Source organism: Bacillus rossius, chromosome 3, assembly GCF_032445375.1.
Source record: "Bacillus rossius redtenbacheri isolate Brsri chromosome 3, Brsri_v3, whole genome shotgun sequence".
Taxonomy (NCBI): Eukaryota; Metazoa; Arthropoda; class Insecta; order Phasmatodea; family Bacillidae; genus Bacillus; species Bacillus rossius.
This window is the reverse complement of record NC_086332.1, coordinates 104117437-104139122: the sequence shown is the minus strand read 5'-3', so window position 1 is coordinate 104139122 and position 21686 is coordinate 104117437. Positions and strand designations below refer to the sequence as shown.

The window sequence follows — 21686 nt, the reverse complement described above, 5'->3', positions numbered from 1 at the left end:
GGCACATTCTCTCTTCTCGTGTCGACGAGCATTGCTGATGTTTGAGAAAATCTTGTCACAGTAACGACATCGATGTTCGTTAGTTGTTGACGATTCGCCATCATTTGAAGTCTCCATCGAGGGCGAAACAGCGTTCGTCAAGGTTTCCTCTACAGTCAGCACTACCGGAATTAAAGTCTCTTCTGCTGGTGGTATCACATCTGTTGAAATCTCCTCCAATGTTGACGTCATCGTTGCCAACGGGATCTACTCCTTCTCCGTCGTAGCTGTCGTCAAGGTTCCCGTATACGATGGTACAACCTCCGAGTTCAACGTTAAAGTCGGTAAAGATGCCATCGAGTTCGCAAGAACAGGTAATTACGCGATTTATGCTCCAGATTAAACAAACTAGGTGATCCTTACACCGCCGACGTCAGTAACAAAACTGAGCGTCCTGCTGTCTAGGACTCGCTTATATACATGCACCGTATGGAATAATACGCTAGTCAAATCAAGAACAATTTATTAAAATACTAGAGTCAAAACAACATTTAAAAAATAGAAGCTCCATCAACAAAAAGGAAGCACATTTGGAAGCACCGACAACGAAAAGGCAGATCATTTGGAAGCACCGACAACGAAAAGGCAGATCATTTGGAAGCACCGACAACGAAAAGGCAGCACATTTGGAAGCACCGACAACGAAAAGGCAGATCATTTGGAAGCACCGACAACGAAAAGGCAGCACATTTGGAAGCACCGACAACGAAAAGGCAGCACATTTGGAAGCACCGACAACGAAAAGGCAGCACATTTGGCAGCACCGACAACGAAAAGGCAGCACATATGGAAGCACCGACAACGAAAAGGCAGCACATTTGGAAGCACCGACAACGAAAAGGCAGCACATTTGGAAGCACCGACAACGAAAAGGCAGCACATTTGGAAGCACCGACAACGAAAAGGCAGCACATTTGGCAGCACCGACAACGAAAAGGCAGCACATTTGGCAGCACCGACAAAGAAAAGGCAGCACATATGGAAGCACCGACTACGAAAAGACAGCACATTTGGAAGCACCGACAACGAAAAGGCAGCACATTTGGAAGCACCGACAACGAAAAGGCAGCACATTTTGGAAGCACCATCATAAAGGCAGCACATTTTGGAAGCACCATCGAATAAGGAAGCACATTTGGAAGCTCCATCAACAAAAAAAAAAGGCAAAAAGGAAGCAAAAGTTACGAGATCTAAGTCTTAGTTAGAAATCAGAATACAAGAAATAAAAACATTAAATTCTTATAATTTAAATTATTTATTTTATTGCTTTACATTATACAAATGCAAGTAAAACAAGCCATTATTGTATGTAGCCAGCATTCCTCAGTTCCTTGAGTATGAAAGATATTTCTTTGATGCACGAATAGTTTCCTGCACAAAGCGAACCATGTAGAAGTCTTAGCCGGTCAACCATTATGTTTGGATCCTTCCATTATGTGTAATCATTCTCTTCTACCACCATCTTCCTTGCACCTTTATAATAAATATTATGATCTCTGGTGTCCTCCGTTTTACCATCAACCTCAGGGTAACTTCCATGTTTGAGACGGTGATCATCACAAGCTTTATCAGATTTATTTAATATATCACGTCGTTTCCACCGTTTCGGTCTCAGGACACCACCACATTCTTCGATCTTGACAGCTTTAGGTGCTTCATCATAGTCTATGTCTTTGTCAACAGCCTCAGAGTCACTGTAACAATCACCGTAGAAGGAATCGTCTTCACCCAATGTACCGTAATAATTCGATGTTGATGATGTTGAAGTGTCTTCATCGTCCTCATGCTTCCTTATTAGGAGTCCATCATTTTTACAAAGTAGGAAAGATCTACTTGAATTCGGCTGGAATATATTCTCTTTTTTCACATTAAATATTCTTCCATTGTCTTCATTCTTCCGTAAATCATCAACCTCCTTCAATTTAAGTTCTTTGTCGAGATCGGAAGAACCAAGAAAATTATTGTCGTAATGCAGATCACTCTTCCTTAGGCTAGTAGATTCATCGTTGTCCTCTAGCTTGTACGCAGGCTTGGCGCTACAAGTTCTGCCATGTCTTTTTAGGCTCTCTCTCCGCGTAAACGACTTGCTACATCGAACACAACTTATCATATTGCGCAGTGGATTTTTAACACAGTCATTCTTCTCGTGTTGTCTTTTATTCTTTCTCAAGATAAACTCTTTACTGCAAAACTTACACCTATGTTCTTTCGATACAGCGTCAGATCCCAAATCGGAATTCATATTAGTTACTGAGACTCATGTCAGATACCAATTGAGTGTTTTTAAATTAGATCTAATACTTAAATAGAAATTTTTTCATATTTCATCAGCGAGAATTAATATATCACATGCAAAAGTACTTTATGCATGTAGTTCTGCTTTTCAACAACAGATGACGCCACATGTTGCTTGCAGGTAAATAATATTTAGTTCTTTTATGCGGGATGCGTGATGCTCACTAACGATCGCAAAAGAAGGATGGCTTCGCTAGACTCCAAGGAAAAGGAAGTTCGTCTTGCATGTTGGTGCTCCACAGATGCCTCATGGCATAATATTAATTTGACTGAGTAATGATATTTGTCAATTCCACCTGATAAAAATATTGCAAGTTTTGATTTAGTAGCAGAAATTATCGAATTAAATGAAACTCCAAATAAAATGACATGTCTCATTAGACAAAAAAAATCCATGCAGAGAGCGGTTCCTCAGAATAGTCAGAAACACTTGAAGAAACCACAGGAATGATTGCAAGAACACGGGAAAAACCACCAAAATATTGACAAGAATAATCAGGAGCACACGGAGAAAACCATCATAATATTTGCAAGAATAATCAGGAGCACACGGAGAAAACCTTCATAATATTTGCAAGAATAATCAGGAGCACACGGAGGAAACCATCATAACATTAACCAGATTAATCAGAAGTACTCGGAGAAAACCACCACATGTTTTCCTTGATATCATAAAATTACAGGAAAAAAAATTTAAAAATAAAAATAAATTAATTTTAAAATAAAAAAAAATTAAAAAAAAAATGCATAAACAGTTTCTGCTAGCTTGTAAACTTATCATTGTTGAGCAAAGATAGAGTTCCTGTACAAGCCAGAAATTTATGCATTTTTTTAAATTTGTTTTTATTTTAAAATTAATTTATTTTTATTTTTAAATATTTTTTTCCTGTAATTTTATGATATCAAGGAAAACATGGGGTGGTTTTCTCCGAGTACTTCTGATTAATCTGGTTAATGTTATGATGGTTTCCTCCGTGTGCTCCTGATTATTCTTGCAAATATTATGAAGGTTTTCTCCGTGTGCTCCTGATTATTCTTGCAAATATTATGATGGTTTTCTCCGTGTGCTCCTGATTATTCTTGTCAATATTTTGATGGTTTTTCCCGTGTTCTTGCAATCATTCCTGTGGTTTCTTCAAGTGTTTCTGACTATTCTGAGGAACCGCTCTCTGCATGGATTTTTTTTGTCTAATGAGACATGTCATTTTATTTGGAGTTACATTTAATTCGATAATTTCTGCTACTAAATCAAAACTTGCAATATTTTTATCAGGTGGAATTGACAAATATCATTACTCAGTCAAATTAATATTATGCCATGAGGCATCTGTGGAGCACCAACATGCAAGACGAACTTCCTTTTCCTTGGAGTCTAGCGAAGCCATCCTTCTTTTGCGATCGTAAGTGAGCATCACGCATCCCGCATAAAAGAACTAAATATTATTTACCTGCAAGCAACATGTGGCGTCATCTGTTGTTGAAAAGCAGAACTACATGCATAAAGTACTTTTGCATGTGATATATTAATTCTGGCTGATGAAATATGAAAAAATTTCTATTTAAGTATTAGATCTAATTTAAAAACACTCAATTGGTATCTGACATGAGTCTCAGTAACTAATATGAATTCCGATTTGGGATCTGACGCTGTATCGAAAGAACATAGGTGTAAGTTTTGCAGTAAAGAGTTTATCTTGAGAAAGAATAAAAGACAACACGAGAAGAATGACTGTGTTAAAAATCCACTGCGCAATATGATAAGTTGTGTTTGATGTAGCAAGTCGTTTACGCGGAGAGAGAGCCTAAAAAGACATGGCAGAACTTGTAGCGCCAAGCCTGCGTACAAGCTAGAGGACAACGATGAATCTACTAGCCTAAGGAAGAGTGATCTGCATTACGACAATAATTTTCTTGGTTCTTCCGATCTCGACAAAGAACTTAAATTGAAGGAGGTTGATGATTTACGGAAGAATGAAGACAATGAAAGAATATTTAACGTGAAAAGTGAGAATATATTCCAGCCGAATTCAAGTAGATCTTTCCTACTTTGTAAAAATGATGGACTCCTAATAAGGAAGCATGAGGACGATGAAGACACTTCAACATCATCAACATCGAATTATTACGGTACATTGGGTGAAGACGATTCCTTCTACGGTGATTGTTACAGTGACTCTGAGGCTGTTGACAAAGACATAGACTATGATGAAGCACCTAAAGCTGTCAAGATCGAAGAATGTGGTGGTGTCCTGAGACCGAAACGGTGGAAACGACGTGATATATTAAATAAATCTGATAAAGCTTGTGATGATCACCGTCTCAAACATGGAAGTTACCCTGAGGTTGATGGTAAAACGGAGGACACCAGAGATCATAATATTTATTATTAAGGTGCAAGGAAGATGGTGGTAGAAGAGAATGATTACATATCATGGAAGGATCCAAACATAATGGTTGACCGGCTAAGACTTCTACATGGTTCGCTTTGTGCAGGAAACTATTCGTGCATCAAAGAAATATCTTTCATACTCAAGGAACTGAGGAATGCTGGCTACATACAATAATGGCTTGTTTTACTTGCATTTGTATAATGTAAAGCAATAAAATAAATAATTTAAATTATAAGAATTTAATGTTTTTATTTCTTGTATTCTGATTTCTAACTAAGACTTAGATCTCGTAACTTTTGCTTCCTTTTTGCCTTTTTTTTTTGTTGATGGAGCTTCCAAATGTGCTTCCTTATTCGATGGTGCTTCCAAAATGTGCTGCCTTTATGATGGTGCTTCCAAAATGTGCTGCCTTTTCGTTGTCGGTGCTTCCAAATGTGCTGCCTTTTCGTTGTCGGTGCTTCCAAATGTGCTGTCTTTTCGTAGTCGGTGCTTCCATATGTGCTGCCTTTTCTTTGTCGGTGCTGCCAAATGTGCTGCCTTTTCGTTGTCGGTGCTGCCAAATGTGCTGCCTTTTCGTTGTCGGTGCTTCCAAATGTGCTGCCTTTTCGTTGTCGGTGCTTCCAAATGTGCTGCCTTTTCGTTGTCGGTGCTTCCAAATGTGCTGCCTTTTCGTTGTCGGTGCTTCCAAATGTGCTGCCTTTTCCTTGTCGGTGCTTCCATATGTGCTGCCTTTTCGTTGTCGGTGCTGCCAAATGTGCTGCCTTTTCGTTGTCGGTGCTTCCAAATGTGCTGCCTTTTCGTTGTCGGTGCTTCCAAATGTGCTGCCTTTTCGTTGTCGGTGCTTCCAAATGATCTGCCTTTTCGTTGTCGGTGCTTCCAAATGTGCTGCCTTTTCGTTGTCGGTGCTTCCAAATGATCTGCCTTTTCGTTGTCGGTGCTTCCAAATGATCTGCCTTTTCGTTGTCGGTGCTTCCAAATGTGCTTCCTTTTTGTTGATGGAGCTTCTATTTTTTAAATGTTGTTTTGACTCTAGTATTATAATAAATTGTTCTTGATTTGACTAGCGTATTATTCCATACGGTGCATGTATATAAGCGAGTCCTAGACAGCAGGACGCTCAGTTTTGTTACTGACGTCGGCGGTGTAAGGATCACCTAGTTTGTTTAATCTGGAGCATAAATCGCGTAATTACCTGTTCTTGCGAACTCGATGGCATCTTTACCGACTTTAACGTTGAACTCGGAGGTTGTACCATCGTATACGGGAACCTTGACGACAGCTACGACGGAGAAGGAGTAGATCCCGTTGGCAACGATGACGTCAACATTGGAGGAGATTTCAACAGATGTGATACCACCAGCAGAAGAGACTTTAATGCCGGTAGTGCTGACTGTACAGGAAACCTTGACGAACGCTGTTTCGCCCTCGATGGAGAATTCAATGGATGGCGAATCGTCAACAACTAACGAACATCGATGTCGTTACTGTGACAAGATTTTCTCAAACATCAGCAATGCTCGTCGACACGAGAAGAGAGAATGTGCCAAGAACCCTTATCGTAAAATGTTTGGTTGTATTAAGTGTCGCAAGCAATTTACAAGAAATGCTAATTTGAAGCATCACTTGGAGACATGTAAAGGACCTGCAGTGCGGCAGAAAGTAAAGGTTTCTATACAACAACGATGCATTGATGTGCATAAGAGTATGCCTGGAAATGATTCAGTTGCAGTAACAGTGACATCTGGTTCGGGTTTGTCTTCAACTAGGCATCCTTGTGGCTACTGTGACATGACGTTTGCTTTTGCACATGATGTACGGAGACATGAGAGGAGTAAATGTACGAAGAATCCTTCTCGCATGAAGTTTCGCTGTGACGAGTGTCATAAATGGTTTACTCGAATTGATAATTTGCGCCGACATTCGATAAACTGTAAAGGTGAAGTCCGTGCGCCTACTGCTGAACTACCTGCAGCAATTACGACTCCTGAGTTTAGATTGGTGACTCGTGAGCGTACAAGTAAAAAAACTGATGTGCAGCAACCGATTGCTGTGGCATCTGAACATAAGACTGTGATCGGAGCATTACAAGTGAACGATAATGGCTTCTACTTGGCGCAGTCTGCATTTCGTGGAACATTGAAAGACTACTATTATCCAAGTACGTTAAGTGAGTCAAAGGACATTTGTAATTTTCTTGATGATATCAGACAGGACATAATCAATCAGCTTACTGATGACGTAGCAACAAACGGACCTTTGAAATATAACTTGTGGTTGGACTGTCTATATGGAAAGCCTTATCCGTTCGATGACAAAGTGAAGAAGTGTGCATTCAAGACATCGGCTGCAGTAATTTACAGTTCTAACGATGTCAAGCAAACTGTTAAACAAGGTATCCAGAAACTCTGTCAAGAAGAGGAGGACTATGTCTGTAAAGGATCTGGTTGGACTCTGTCTTGTATAAACCGATTGGAGCTAAGAATTAGTCATTTCACGCCTATGCGGACCTAAATGTTTGTAAGATTGCTAACCTTCGCAGGTGATCCTGTAGTAAAATAGAAATTATGTAATAAATATTATGTTTATAAAAGAACTTGCAGTGTTTTTATTTTCGAACCTGTCATTTTTTAGGTATTTTTACATAAAAATTAAGATTATTTGCATCGATCGGGTATCGAACCGAGGACAGGAATCGATCGAATCAATATGTAAATTAATGAGTGATTTTTTTGATGAATTTTGGAATTTTTCCCACTTTTCTAGCTAAATAATTACGGATTTTCAAGATGGCGGTCAAATTTCAAGATAGCGGGTGTCACAGTAATAATAAATGATTACTGCACTCTAGCGGATAAGAACTAAACTAACATGGTGTCAGCGCACTCTCGCCGACGAAAACAAGATGGTGGTCTCCAGCATCAAAGACAAGATGGTGGACATGACGTCATACTAGGTGACGATATATATGCTTTGAAAAAAAGTGGTGGGAGTCAGTCTGCCTGCAGCCACCATTGAGGAAGGAGCCTGTCGCCATTTTTTAATTTTTTTGCCCTCACCGGGTTCGAACCGATGACTACGAACTCCGTGTCGTAAATGTATATTTTTATAAGTATTTTATTAAAATTTTATTAAATGAATTTTTTTATAATTTTTAAAAAAATTTTCATTAAAATCGGATAATAAATAAAAAAGTTAAAGATGGCGGACGTAACGGAAATTGCAACGGTGACGTCATCATCCATGATGACGTCAGAGGCTTATCGTAGGCTGTAGACATGGATGCTTAAGCCTACATATGGACATTTCTAGCCGCTGGGATTTTTAAGGACTAAAAACGGGAATTTTTCTCTCGATAACGGGAATTTTTGAATTGTGGAATTTTTTGAGATTTTTTGGCGGAATTTTTTTTCACAGAAATTGAAATTTTGGCGAATTTTGAGGAATTTTTGTCCAATTTAGGCGGATTTTGAGGGTCAAAGGTCAAGGTCAAACTTGTCCCGTTACGCTGTGTCCCGTTACACTCCTCCAAGATGGCCGCCGTGACGTCACAATCCAATATGGCGGACCGACAATCACAATCCACGCGCCAGCGCCGTGCGCCAGTAGCCCCATTCCTATACTACTCTCACGTGGACCACTTCCTTATCACATCTTCGGAATACTTTCGATGCCAATCGGATTAGAGAAGAGAAGGAAAATACTAACACTTATTAGTGTCTTCATAATAGTACAGAATAAAATCCAGTAGGATTAGCCTAAAGTTGTGTCTGAAAAGTAAGTTACTCATCCCCTCTGATGGACTGAATTTACCTAGTTGGTAGAACTTCTCCTGCGAAAGATGGAAAATTGTGAAATTCAGCTTGCCGAGTTCGATGTGAAGGCTACAGTACTCTTTGCTATTGTGGAAGATGATCTATTGCAGGAACTACTTGTCAGTTACTGTGATCTAAAATACCTGCTAAATATGACTCCAAATAATATACAATTTGAACATAAATTCCGGCACAGATTTGAAAAAACTTTCACTAATCTCGGCAGTTAAAATTACTGATGCACAGGATATTTACGTTGCCAAAGCATACAAGAAAGCATTAAGCCAGGAGTTCTGCATGCTTCAAAATAAAGAATGTTCCTCCTACATTTTTTCCATTCATTATCCAAAAAGAAATCCTCAGGTTGGGCAGATGGCTGCATGGTGCCAGTATTAAAAAAAAACTTTTAACAGAAGTATCCTATCCTTCTTCCCAAAAAGCACCATTCAACTGAAATAATAATTCTGTATTTAAATGCACCAAATTACCATCGTGGTCTACAAGCTCAGCATGGTACACTCAGCAAAAGTATTAAATATTAAGAGACAAGCAAGCTATCTTGCTCTGTTTAAGCCAGTGCTAGAACTGTTTATGTGGTGCTCGAAAAATATCTGCAGTCCAGCAAATTAGTGACATTCTTGAAGTATGTGTCAACCAGGTGAATCAATGTGCCAACTTTGGTGTGGACTATGGTGGCCCCTTTTCGACTGTCTTGGCTAGGATTTAGGATTTGTTTATGTGTCTTGGGACTCAAGCACTGCACCTGCAACTTACATAGAAGCTCTCCATGCAGCATATATTGCAGCCTATAATGGTTATTTTCCCATCGGGCAGATGTTGCCATAAATATAGTGATTGTGATACAAACTTCATTGGTGCTCAGAGTCAGGTGACAAAGCTTTAAAAGACGATGTCCTCGGCTCCTCAAAAGAAAGAAGTTAAGGGAACAGTCACACCAATGGACCTCAAATGACACTTAAATACCCATTGTGTACCACACTTTGGGATATTTGGGAAGCAAGAGTGAAATATATGAAGACTCATCTTGCATGTATAGTAGGTAACCAGCTGCTGTCTTATGAAGAGATGAACAAATCGCTGGCACAGATTAAGGTAGTGCTTAACTTCAGGTTAGTATCATCTATGAGTTCTGATCACAATGACTAGCCCCTTTAGGCAACTTTTTGACTAGCGAACCTGATTTGACTTGTTGCCAGTATTGGCAGTCAATACAGTATATTCACCAGATTTTTGGAAATGTTGGCACACATACTATCAACACACATAGAGCAGCTGCAGAAATTAACTGATACAGGAACAAAAATTGAACAAGGAATCACAATCCTTTTTGAAGAAAAAATGGCTGCAGCCTCTGCAGTGGCAGCTTGGAAATATCGTTGGGTTTTTCCCTGGTAAAATTGATTGTGTACGATTTGTGACAGTTCGTACGACTATAGTTCTGCCTAAGCGACTGATAGTAGAGGTTAGCCTACAGCTAATCACAGTTAAGCACTATGCTATAAATGGAAAGTAGAAAATTGTAAAATTTTAGGTGAGCAGTATGTTGAATTGGTAGGAGTTTGAATCCACACCAAGATAGTGTAGTACCTGAGGTATGGAGCCTTTGTGTTAGTAATAAAAAAAACATGGTGGTAAAATACTAGGCTTAATAGCATGTCGGTGCCTCGATTCGGACCCAGTGATTATTTAACTGGATAATCAAGCTTTACTCCTTATACATACGGACAGATAAATGATTTTTGCTCGTGTGCAGCTTTCTGCTGTGGAACTTAAAAAGTAATGTGCAAATGAAACTGTACCTTAAAAACTATTCCATCATAATACATCACAATTAACATGCATGCATTTATTTTGCACGAATACATTTAAGTACGAAATGCTTAGGTATTAGCTGTTACAACTAAGGTAAGATGTCCAAACACACTGAGAAGTGAATCATTATGTACCAGAGGAAGAGCGAGCATGCTTATGGCCTAGTCTTCAAAAAAGAAAGAAAAGAGTTTGAAACTTGCTCGTTAGAGGGGGGGGGGGGGGGGGCGATCTTCAAATGGGATTTTGAAACTCAATTATAATAGGTGATCTTACAGTTAGTGCTGTAGCTCATAGCAAACGTTGTGGCTCGCGGTGCTAGGTATCTTGAGCTAGTGTTTGTTTTTAACAATAACTCCTTCCTCGGTACACCAGCTCTTTTTCATCGCACCATTCCGCATTGTCCACTGCTGGAACCAATTATCAAAAGGATGTTATACACGAATGATTTTCCCGGACATCAGAGAAAATTGAAGATGAAATGGATAACTCCAGAATATTACAACAACACAGTTCTTGTCAGGACATGGAAACTTTAAAGAACTGCATGATTTTACACTTGCCGAGAGTACGATTTGTGTCACGTGTACTTACCAGACACTTCACAGCATGTTTTAAGAGAATGTCATAAAATGGATGACATAAGAGCAAAATACGAAGCGAAGGCCGTAAGTATGGGTTATTCTCTTGAGGACATGCAGGCGATGTTGGCAAGTCCGGAAAGCTACGAACTGTGGAGGGAATACACCGATGACATAGGTAAAAGGGCAGAAATATTTGATAACTGGATGGCAACAGAGAACCTAATACAACTAAGTGATGACGAGTAAGAACTGCCCTAGAATAAAATTGCCATTCACAGGGAAATCAATATGCTTCATAAGAGAAGGCACAAACACCCAACATACAGGTAACATTATCAGCAGAACAGAACATCAGTTCTGCAAAAGAATAAGTGCTCAATATTGCAGACCCTAAGCAAAAGGAAGTGGCTTTAAATATGCAGTGGCAGAAAGAATTACAAGAGTTCGACACAGATCAGATCCGAGTAATTGAATTGGAGGAGATGCCGGGGGTACACCATCCCAGATTACAACCAGTGGAAATAAAAGAACCCATGCCAATATACAACAAACTTGAATTTGACATGATAATTTCACGATTAGATGAAAGGAATATACAAAAATCAGCAATTGCAGTGTTGGTGTGCAGTATGGAAGGGGATGATAAGATAAACATTCCTAATATAGATATAGTTGATCGGCATTTATTGGCAAGAAACAACCTACCTTTAGACCTAAAAGAACTTGAATCCCTACTGCATATAAACTTCGAGCGATTGGGAATCCACTTAGATCTGGATGAAGTAAAGAGACAAGCTGAGAAGACATATGGAAGGTTTCTATTTGACTATACGAAGCCATTGTATGGATACAAACTGGTTAAAAGACAATAACTGTCCTCTCAGGTCAAAAATTACCACAGAACAACGAAGAAAGAAAGAAGTTACACGAGAACAAGAAAGAAATTTTACAAAAGACAACTTATCAGCTCACCTTACATCAGGGCAACCCTGTTGGAGCTTCTTTATACAATTGACACAAGAAAACATGAAAATTTTACAAGAAATGACAATCGTAGAAGGAAGGAAAGGAATCAATTTTAAAGAAGCGACAACCACAAAGGGAGTTTTATGTCAAGACAAATATATGAAGTTTTAACTTGTGACTTAAATTGGACAAGCAATTTTACCCGGAAATACAAATTGGCCAATTTGACAAAAGAAGATGGCACAAGAAAGGAAAGAAAGGAAACAGAAGGCAGGTGCAGGAAAGAGGCTGCAGATGCGGCAGAAAGGAGCAGAACAGGTTTTAAGGACAAGACAAGCTGGCAAAGAAGAGAGAAACACCAAAAAGGTGTGGAATCGGTGGCCTCGCATGTTGCTGTGTCAGGTACAGGCAACCGTCCTGACACAGTAGACATGTGAGAGATTCCACACGGACTGTTAGAAAAGAAAATCATCCACCGCCATTTTTAATGTGTGGACACAAAAGGAATGGATTTTAACAAAACTGACAAAGCTTTATTCTGGCTGCTGGCATGGCGGTGATTCAAAATGGATATGTTATTCTCGGTAATGGCCCATAGAATGGTTCCTAACAGTTCATAAGGCAGAATGTAACATCTAAGGCCAAACACTCTCCAAGGTCATCTATCATGCCTATAGATGCTTGGAAAGTTCAAGACAAAGTAGTGCTCCTAGAATACCTAAATGGGTTCAGCTCTAGAAGGAGGAGGTGGTGAGGCTAGGCCGGGCTTTGCCTGGAATAACAGGAATAACATGTCCCCTGCTGTCGCATGGCCACACAATGCCTCTCCCATGTATCTGAAGATATCTGGCCACTCCCAGCTATAGGCTACTTAAGCTCGTCAGCTGACTATATGAGGCAGTCTTGGTTTAGCGATATATGTAAACAAGTTTGGGTGATGACTTGATCTCGAGGTGACGAGCTAATGTTCTGCTGCTAAAAGAGGCTTCACAGCTGAAAAGAAGACATGAGGTAGCATTTGTGATGCGGTGCGCTAGCGAATAGTGGTGAGAGAGTTTTCGAGAACAATGGCAAACGAAAGTAAGTTTTTGTTGAGTCAGACTCCAGTTACATGTGTAAATAGTAGAGTACTTAGGAAAGTACTTTTTGAACAGCTATTGGACTGAGATTTAGTATGAATTATAGTAAGGTAGTGAAACAAGATTTTCGTATAAATATTTATTAATATAATTTATGTACAATTTTTAAAGCCAGCTTACTGAGTTAGTTAAGCGCCCTGCCACATGGAGTGCTGAACCAAGCACCAAATTATATAATAAAATTAGTTGGTGTGCATTTATATAGGTACTATCTGTTGTCTATGGTACTAACCTTGAATACATTAGGAATGCTCATGCGCAGCAACATGGGGAAGGAGAGGTCCAGCACATTCACATCACTCGAGAAGCGGTTGAGGATGCGGCCGCTAGGTGTGGTGTCGAACAGTGACTGTGGCAGCCGCATCACATTGCACAGGAGATCAGCATGCAGCACTGCAGAGGCATGCAGTGCGCCCAGACTCACCGCCAGGGTCCCCAGGAAAGAGAAAATCGCTGCCACAAAACAACAAGCATTAACTTAGCGATTACACTGCTTTGTGGTCACATTGAAATATTTGGTTAATATATGCCCACCTATTTTATTATGGAAAACAGGTATTTTGGGTCCACAAATTGACTTCTTAGGGGTTACAAAATTTTAATGTCGCTGATAAATGGTTAAGATTAGTCTACAAGATTTGTTTTGTTATGAACCCAAACATTTTGGTAGAATGTTTATTTTTGAATAAGTATTTCAGGTTTAATTTTTCTATTTAAAATAATAATGCAGGGCGAAATGCTTGGCATGTATGATTGATGGCATTATTTAATCATGGTTAAGCAAAAATATTATTATGAGGCTGTTGGAGACAGCTGGCACTCGTCGGCATTTGGAAAATCCTGAGCAGGTACGAAAAGGGTGAAGCTACCTCTATCCTTACCATAATGAAGATATTACACTATCCCTACCAGGTATGTCATTCACAATGCTCACCTGTTTGTACAGGTGGCTTGCCTTCTATAGAATCTCCAGTCTCCCAGGATCACTGTCTGGTAAAATTAAATAACTAAGACAATATTGTTCTCACAGCTTAGAAATTCAGCTCGGAGAATTAATAAGCATGACCCTTCGTAGGCCTAAAGGACATTTCCATTGAGAATGCAGTAAGGTAGCTTACCTGCGACAGGATGACTGACAAGAAAGTGAGGCAGTGTGTGAGACAGCCAATATTACAGTTACAAAATGTATCTTCGGTAGGGATACAAGAGAAAGTGAGCGACGAGAGAGAGTCTCTTCTGTAGCAATACAAGCAAGGTCAAAGGACGAATAAGAGTCTCTTCATACTGATACCAACGAGGGTCTCCTATGAAATAGAGCAGTACCAGCGAAAGTGACCTGCGAGAGAAAGTCTCTTCGGTAGAGAATTCTAAGAGGGCGGCCTGCAATGAAAGAGAGAGTCGATTCGGGAGCGATACCAGTGAAAAGACCAGCGAGAGAGTTCCTCCGATAGTGATACCAACGAGGGTAACCACAATAAATACTCTCAAGGTTAGTAACACACGTGAGGGCCAACTGCAGATGAGGGTCTCATTGTAGAGGTAACAGCGAGGGCGACCCGCGGGAAAGACTTTCATTGTTATCAATAACAGAGGGTGACCCGACAGTGGGTGTCTTATTGATAACGATACCAGCGAGGGTGTCTACCGAATAAGAGTCTTATTGGTAGCGATAACAGTAGGGTGACCCACGAGTGAGACTCTCACTGATAGTGATACCAGTGAGGGTAACCCACGAGAAAGACTCTCATTGTTAGCTATAAGAGAGAGGGTGACCCACGAGTGAGAGTATCATAGGTAGAGATAAAAGTAAGGATTACCGACGAGAAAAACTCTCATAGGTCGTAATACCAGCAAAGGTGACCCACGAGGAAGACTCTCATGGATAACGATACCAACGAGGATAACCCTTGTAAAAGACTCTCATTGGTAGCGACACCATCGAAGGTAACACGCGAGAGAGAGTCGCATTGGTAGCCTTAAGAGCGAGGATGAACCACGAGGAAGACTCTTATAGATAGCTATACCAATGAGAATGACCCACAAGTAAGATTATCATAGGTAGCGATATTAGTAAGGTTTACTCGCGAAGAAGACTCTTGTGGGTGGCGATACGAGATAGGGTGACCCACGAGCAAGACTCTCATGTAGCGATACCAGTGAGGGTAACTCGCGAAAAAGTCTAATTGTTAGCGATACCCATGAGGTTCACCAGTAAGAAAGATTCTCATGGTTAGTGACACCAACGAGTATGGCCAAAGAATGTGTGTCTGATTGGTAGTTATACCAGTGAGATCGATACACTATGGAAACACTCACTCGTAGTGAACCAGCAAGGTATATCTGTGAGAAAGATTCTCGTGGGTAGCGATACCAGAGAGGGTAACCCTAGAGTGAATGTCTCATTGGCAGAAATACCATCAGGGTGAACACAGAGAGGGTGACCCTAGAGTGAATGTCTCATTGGCAGAAATCCCATGAGCGATAAAGATTCATATGGTTTCGATATGAGAGAGGGTGTCTCAAAGTGAAAATCTCATTAGTAGTGGGTGAACAGCGAGTCAGAGTCTTATTGGCAGCGATGCCAGTGAGGTTGACCAGCGAATTCGTGTCTTATTGGTAGCAGTTCAGTGAGGGTGACCCTTCAGGAAGAATCAAATGGGTAGTGATACAAATTATGTTGACTGACAAGTGAGAGTCTAATTAGTACAGATATAAGTGAAGGTGACCTGCGAGTAAAAGTTTCATGAGTTTCTAAACCAGTAAGGGTGATCGACGATTAAGAATTTCATTGGAACCGATACCAGCGAGGGTGACTCACGAGTAAAAGTCTCATTGGTGCTGATACCAACGAGGAAAACTTTTATTGGTATTAATACCAAAAATTGTGAGCGGTGAGGAAGATTTTCATGGGTAGCGATACGAGTGAGGGTGACCGATGAGCGAGAGGCTAATTGATAGTGATACCAGCGAGAGTAACAAGCGAGGGAGAGTCTCATGGATAGCGAAACCAGCAACTATGACTCGCGAAGAAAATTCTCATGGGTAGCTATACCAACTAGAGTGAGCCACGAGTGAGAGTCTCATGGTTAGAGATACCAGCGAGGGTAATCTGCAAGGAGACTTCTCCTGGGAAGCGATACTAGAAAGGGTGAACCAAAAGATTTTTACTGGTAGCGATGCCAGCGAGGGTGGTCTATGTGTGTGAGGCTTATTCAAAGCGATATCAGCGAGGGTGACCCAATGGAAGATTTTCATGGGTAGAGATACAAGTGGGGGTGACCAACAGGAAGACTTTAATGTGTAGCGATATCAGCAAGGGTAACCTGAGAGTAAGTCACATTAGTAACGATACCAGTGCGAAAGACCCGATAGTAACAGTCACCTTGGTAGCGATACTAGTGAGGGTAACTCACGATAGAGTCTCATTGGAAGCAATACCAAAGAGAGTGACCCACAATGTAGAATCTCTGGGTAGTGATACTAGCATTGTTTACCCCGAGTAAGACACTCATTGCTAGCGATACCAGCGAGAATGACTGGTGAGTGAGGTCAACAGTAGTGATACAAGTGATCAACGAAAGGGAAGGTCACAGGTAAGATACTATCGGGGGTGACTCGCGGGTGGTGTTTCATTGATTATGATATCAGAAAGTCTAACCCACAAAGAATATGGTCATGGATAAATGTATCATGGATGGTGACTCATGTGGAAGACTCACATGGTTAGCAGTACCAGCGAGGGTGACCCACAAGTGAAAGTCTTATTGGTAATGATACCAGCGAGGATGACCTGCGAGAAGCAGCATCTTTGGTAATGATACCAGCGATGGTGACTATTGGGGCAAACTGTCATGGACAGTGATATTAGCAAGCATGAACAGCGAGAAACACTCTCATGTGTAGATGTACCAGTGATGGTGATCCGCGAATGAGACACTCAATATTAGCGATACCAGTAAGGTTAGCTGCGAGGAGGACACTCATTGGTAGCGATAGCAGATAGCGATAGGTTGACCCACGAGGAAGACACTATTGGATAGCGATACCATTGATGGTGAATCCCATAAAATACTCCTATTTTTAGCGATAACATCAAGGGTGACCCGAGAATGAGAGTATCTTTGGTAACAATACAAGCAAGTGTGACCCATGAAGATGACTCTCATGGGTAGTGATACCATCTAGGGAGACCCACAAGTATGGCACTAATTAATAGTGATATTTGTGTTGGTGACATGCGAAAGAGACTCTTATGGAATACCAATGAAGGTAACCTGCGAGTGAGATTCTCATTTGTAGCGATACCATCGAGGTTGACAGGTGATTAAAACACTCATTGGAAGATGAAGCGAGGAAGGATCTAATGTGTAGTGTAAACAGTGTGGGTGACCATAGAGTGATAGTCTAATTGGTTGCGATACTAGCGAGTATGGCTTGCGAGTTAGAGTCTCATTGGTAGCGATACCAGTGAGAGTAACCCACGATTGAGACACTCATTAGTAGGGACTGGAAAAATTCGCGGGTTCAATGACCTCCAGGCTAGATTCCATGATCTTGTGCACACTCGGGCAAAAGTCACCTGTTCATTGGCTGCTGACTCGTGAGGTGTCTCAATTGGGAGACTCGTGATTCGATACTTCTTTGACTGTGGGGTCTACAATTGGCCTGCAGTCCTCCAGGTTAACAGCGAACCAATGGCAGAAATTGCATAAAAATACAATTATTTGCATTCTAGCATATCGCGAGATGAATCCGTGATTTTTTCCAGTCTCTACTCATTAGTAACGATGAGTGAAGGTGTTACGCAAGTGAGAGTCTCATTGTTAGTGATACCAGCAATTAAACTCTCATTGGTAGCGATACCAAAAAGGTTAGCAAGTATGGAATATTCTCATGGGTAGCAATTACAGCGAAGGAGAACCAAGAGGGAGATTTTCATTGATAGCGATACCAGCGAGAGTGACCCACTAGTGAGAATGTTAGTAGTATAGGAATAAGGCTACTGGCACATGGCTTCTGGCTGAGGAATGAGGAGTGTGCCGACCGCCATATTGGATTGTGACGTCACGGCGGCCATCTTGGATGGTTGTGACCTTGACCTTTGACCTTGACCTTGAATTTGATCCTCAAAAATTGCCAAAATCCTCCAAAATTGGGCAAAATTTGCCCAAAATTCCTCAAAAATCGCCAAAATTTCCATTTATGTGGAAAAACGTTCCGCCAAAAATTCGCAAAAAATTCCTCAATTCGAAAATCAGGATTTCGAAAATCCTCAAAAGTCGTTTTGCCCTAGAAAGAACCCTAATTCCTAAAACTGGCTTAAAACTCCTAAGAGATAGCCGCTTATAAGCCATTTCTAGGAATAAGGATACCATGACCGCCATTTTGAATTATGACGTCACCGTTTCAATTTCCGTTACGTCCGCCATCTTTAACTTTTTTATTTATTATCCGATTTTAATGATTTTTTTTTAAAAATAATTAAAAAAAAATTAATAAAATTTTAATAAAAAATATTTAAAAAACAAACATTTACGACACGGAGTTCGAAGTCCTCGGTTCGAACCCGACAGTGCAAAAAAGATTAAAAATGGCGACCGATCCTTCCACCTGTGGTGGCTGCAGGCAGACTGACTCCCACCACTTTTTTCAAAGCATATATATCGACAGTGAGCATGACGTCATGTCCGCCATCTTGTCTTCGTTGCTGGAGACCACCATCTTGTTTTCGTCGGCGAGAGTGCGCCGATGACATGTTAGTTTAATTCGTATCCGCTAGAGTGCAGTAATCATTTATTACTGTGACACCCGCCATCTTGAAATTTGGCCGCCATCTTGAAAATCCGTAATTATTTAGCTTGAAATTCGGAAAAAATGTCTAAATTCGTTAAATAAATCACTCATTAATTTACATATTGATTCGATCCGCTCCTGTCCTTGGTTCGATACTTGATCGATGCAATAATAATAATTTTATGTAAAAAATAATAATTTCAATAAACCATGTTCAACATTCGTAAAGAGACTCTAAATCCTCTACGACCACCATCCTATCAGACATCAAGACCACCATATTGGAAATGCGTAATTTTAATGCTAGAGATCCGGGAAAAAGTTCAGAAATCATTAAATAAATTTCCGATCAATAAACTGATTAATTAGATCGACTAAGGTCCTTGGTACGATCCCAGGCCGATACAAAACAACTTTAATATTTTAAAAAAGCACCACTAAAGTGTAAGGTTCGAGGAATTAAACACCGCAAGTTCTTTTACAAACATAATATTTATTACATAATTTCTATTCTACTACAGGATCACTTACGAAAGCCAGCAATCTTATAATCATTTAGTTCCGCAGCGGTGTGAAATGACTAATTCTTAGCTCCAATCGGTTTATACTAGACAGAGTCCAGCCAGAACCTTTACAGACATAGTCCACCTCTTCTTGACAGAGTTTCTGGATACCGTTTTTAACAGTTTGCTTCACATCGTTAGAACTGTAAATTACTGCAGCCGATGTCTTGAATGCACACTTCTTCACTTTGTCATCGAACGGATATGGCTTTCCATATATACAGTCCAACCACAAGTTATATTTCAAAGGTCCGTTTGTTGCTACATCATCAGTAAGCTGATTGATTATCTTCTGTCTGATATCGTCAAGAAAATTACAAATGTCCTTCGACTCACCGAACGTATTTAGATAATAGTAGTCTTTCAAAGTTCCACGAAATGCAGACTGCGCCAAGTAGAAGCCATTATCGTTAACTTGTAATACTCCGAACCAGTCTTAGGTTTAGTTCCATGTTCAGACGTCATAACAATCGGTTGCTGGACAGCTGTTTTTTTGGTTGTACGCTTTCGTGTCTCCAATCTAAAGCGAGGAGCCGAAATGTCGGCAGGTAGTACAGCAGTAGGAGCACAGACTCCGCCTTTACATTTTTTCGCATGATGTCGCAAACTGTCAATTCGAGTAAACCATTTAAGGCACTCATCACATCGAAACTTCATGCAAGAAGGATTCTTCGTGCATTTGCTCCGCTCATGTCTTCGTGCATCATGGGAAAATGCGAACGACGTATCACAGTAGCTGCAAGGATACCGTGGTGATGAAGACGATCCTTTCAGACCCGATCCAGATACAGACGTTGCAACAGTAGTACCATTTCCAGGCATTCTCTTATGCACATCGATGCATCGTTGTTGCGCCGAAACCTTTACTTTCTGCCGCACAGCAGGACCTTTGCATGCCTTCATGTGCGTTTTCATATTATCTTTTCTGGCAAACTGCTTATGACATTTCTCACAAACAAACATTTTACGATATAGGTTCTTGGCACATTCGCTCCTCTCGTGTCACCGGGCATTGCTGTTGTTTGAGAAAATCTTGTCGCAGTAACAGCACCGATGTTCGCTAGTTGTCAAATCAGCATCCATTGAAGTCTCCATCGAGGTCGTATCGTCAATCGTCGTGGTTTCCTGCACATCCAGCTCAGTAGTCATTAAGCTATCTTCTGCTGGTGGTATCACATCTGTTGAAATCTCCTCCAATGTCGACGTCGTCGTCGTTGCCAACGGGACTGCTCCACCATTGTCGTCGCTGACGTCAAGGTTCCCGTAGACGATGGTACAACGTCCATCGAGTTCGGCGTTAAAGTCGGTAAAGATGCCATCGAGTTCTCAAGAACAGGTAATTACACGACTTATGCACCAGATGAAATAATCTAGGTGATCCTTACACCGTCGACGACAGTAACAAACTGAGCGACCTGCTGTCTAGGACTCGCTTATATTCATGCACCGGATGGAATAATACGCAAGTCAAATCAAGAACCATTTACTATAATACTAGAGTCAAAACAACATTAAAAATAGAAGGACCATCAACGAAAAGACAGCACATTTGGAAGCACCGACAACGAAAAGGCAGCACATTTGGAAGCACTGTCTACGAAAAGGCAGCACATTTGGAAGCACCGACTACGAAAAGGCAGCACATTTGGAAGCACCGACTACGAAAAGGCAGCAATTTGGAAGCACCGACAACGAAAAGGCAGCACATTTGGAAGCACCGACAACGAAAAGGAAGTACATTTGGAAGCACCGACAACGAAAAGGCAGCACATTTGGAAGCACCGACAACGAAAAGGCAGCACATTTGGAAACACCGACAACGAAAAGGCAGCACATTTGGAAGCTCCATCAACAAAAAAAAAGGCAAAAAGGAAGCACAAGTTACGAGATCTATGTCTTAGTTAGAAATCAGAATACAAGAAATAAAAACATTAAATTCATATAATTTAAATTAGTTATTTTATTTCTTTACACATTACAAATGCAAGTAAAACAAGCCATTATTGTATGTAGCCAGCATTCCTCAGTTCCTTGAGTATGAAGGATATTTCTTTGATGCACGAATAGTTTCCTGCACAAAGCGAACCATGTAGAAGTCTTAGCCGGTCAACCAATATGTTTGGATCTTTCCATGATGTGTAATCATTCTCTTCTACCACCATCTTCCTTGTACCTTTATAATTATTATGATATCTGGTGTCTTCCGTTTTACCACCAACCGCAGGGTAACTTTCATGTTTGAGACGGTGATCATCACAAGCTTTATCAGATTTAT

The 21686-nt window shown here is 40.6% G+C and overlaps 1 protein-coding gene across 1 annotated transcript in view; it reads right to left on the bottom strand.

Moving 5' to 3' along the window:
- Window positions 1–21686, bottom strand: part of LOC134531094 (multidrug resistance-associated protein 1-like) — a 195567-nt gene that overhangs the window by 47467 nt on the left and 126414 nt on the right. The window contains exon 21 of the mRNA XM_063366632.1: window positions 13288–13508. Within this exon, the coding sequence (XP_063222702.1) occupies window positions 13288–13508 (221 nt within the window). The remainder of the gene's footprint in view (window positions 1–13287; window positions 13509–21686) is intronic.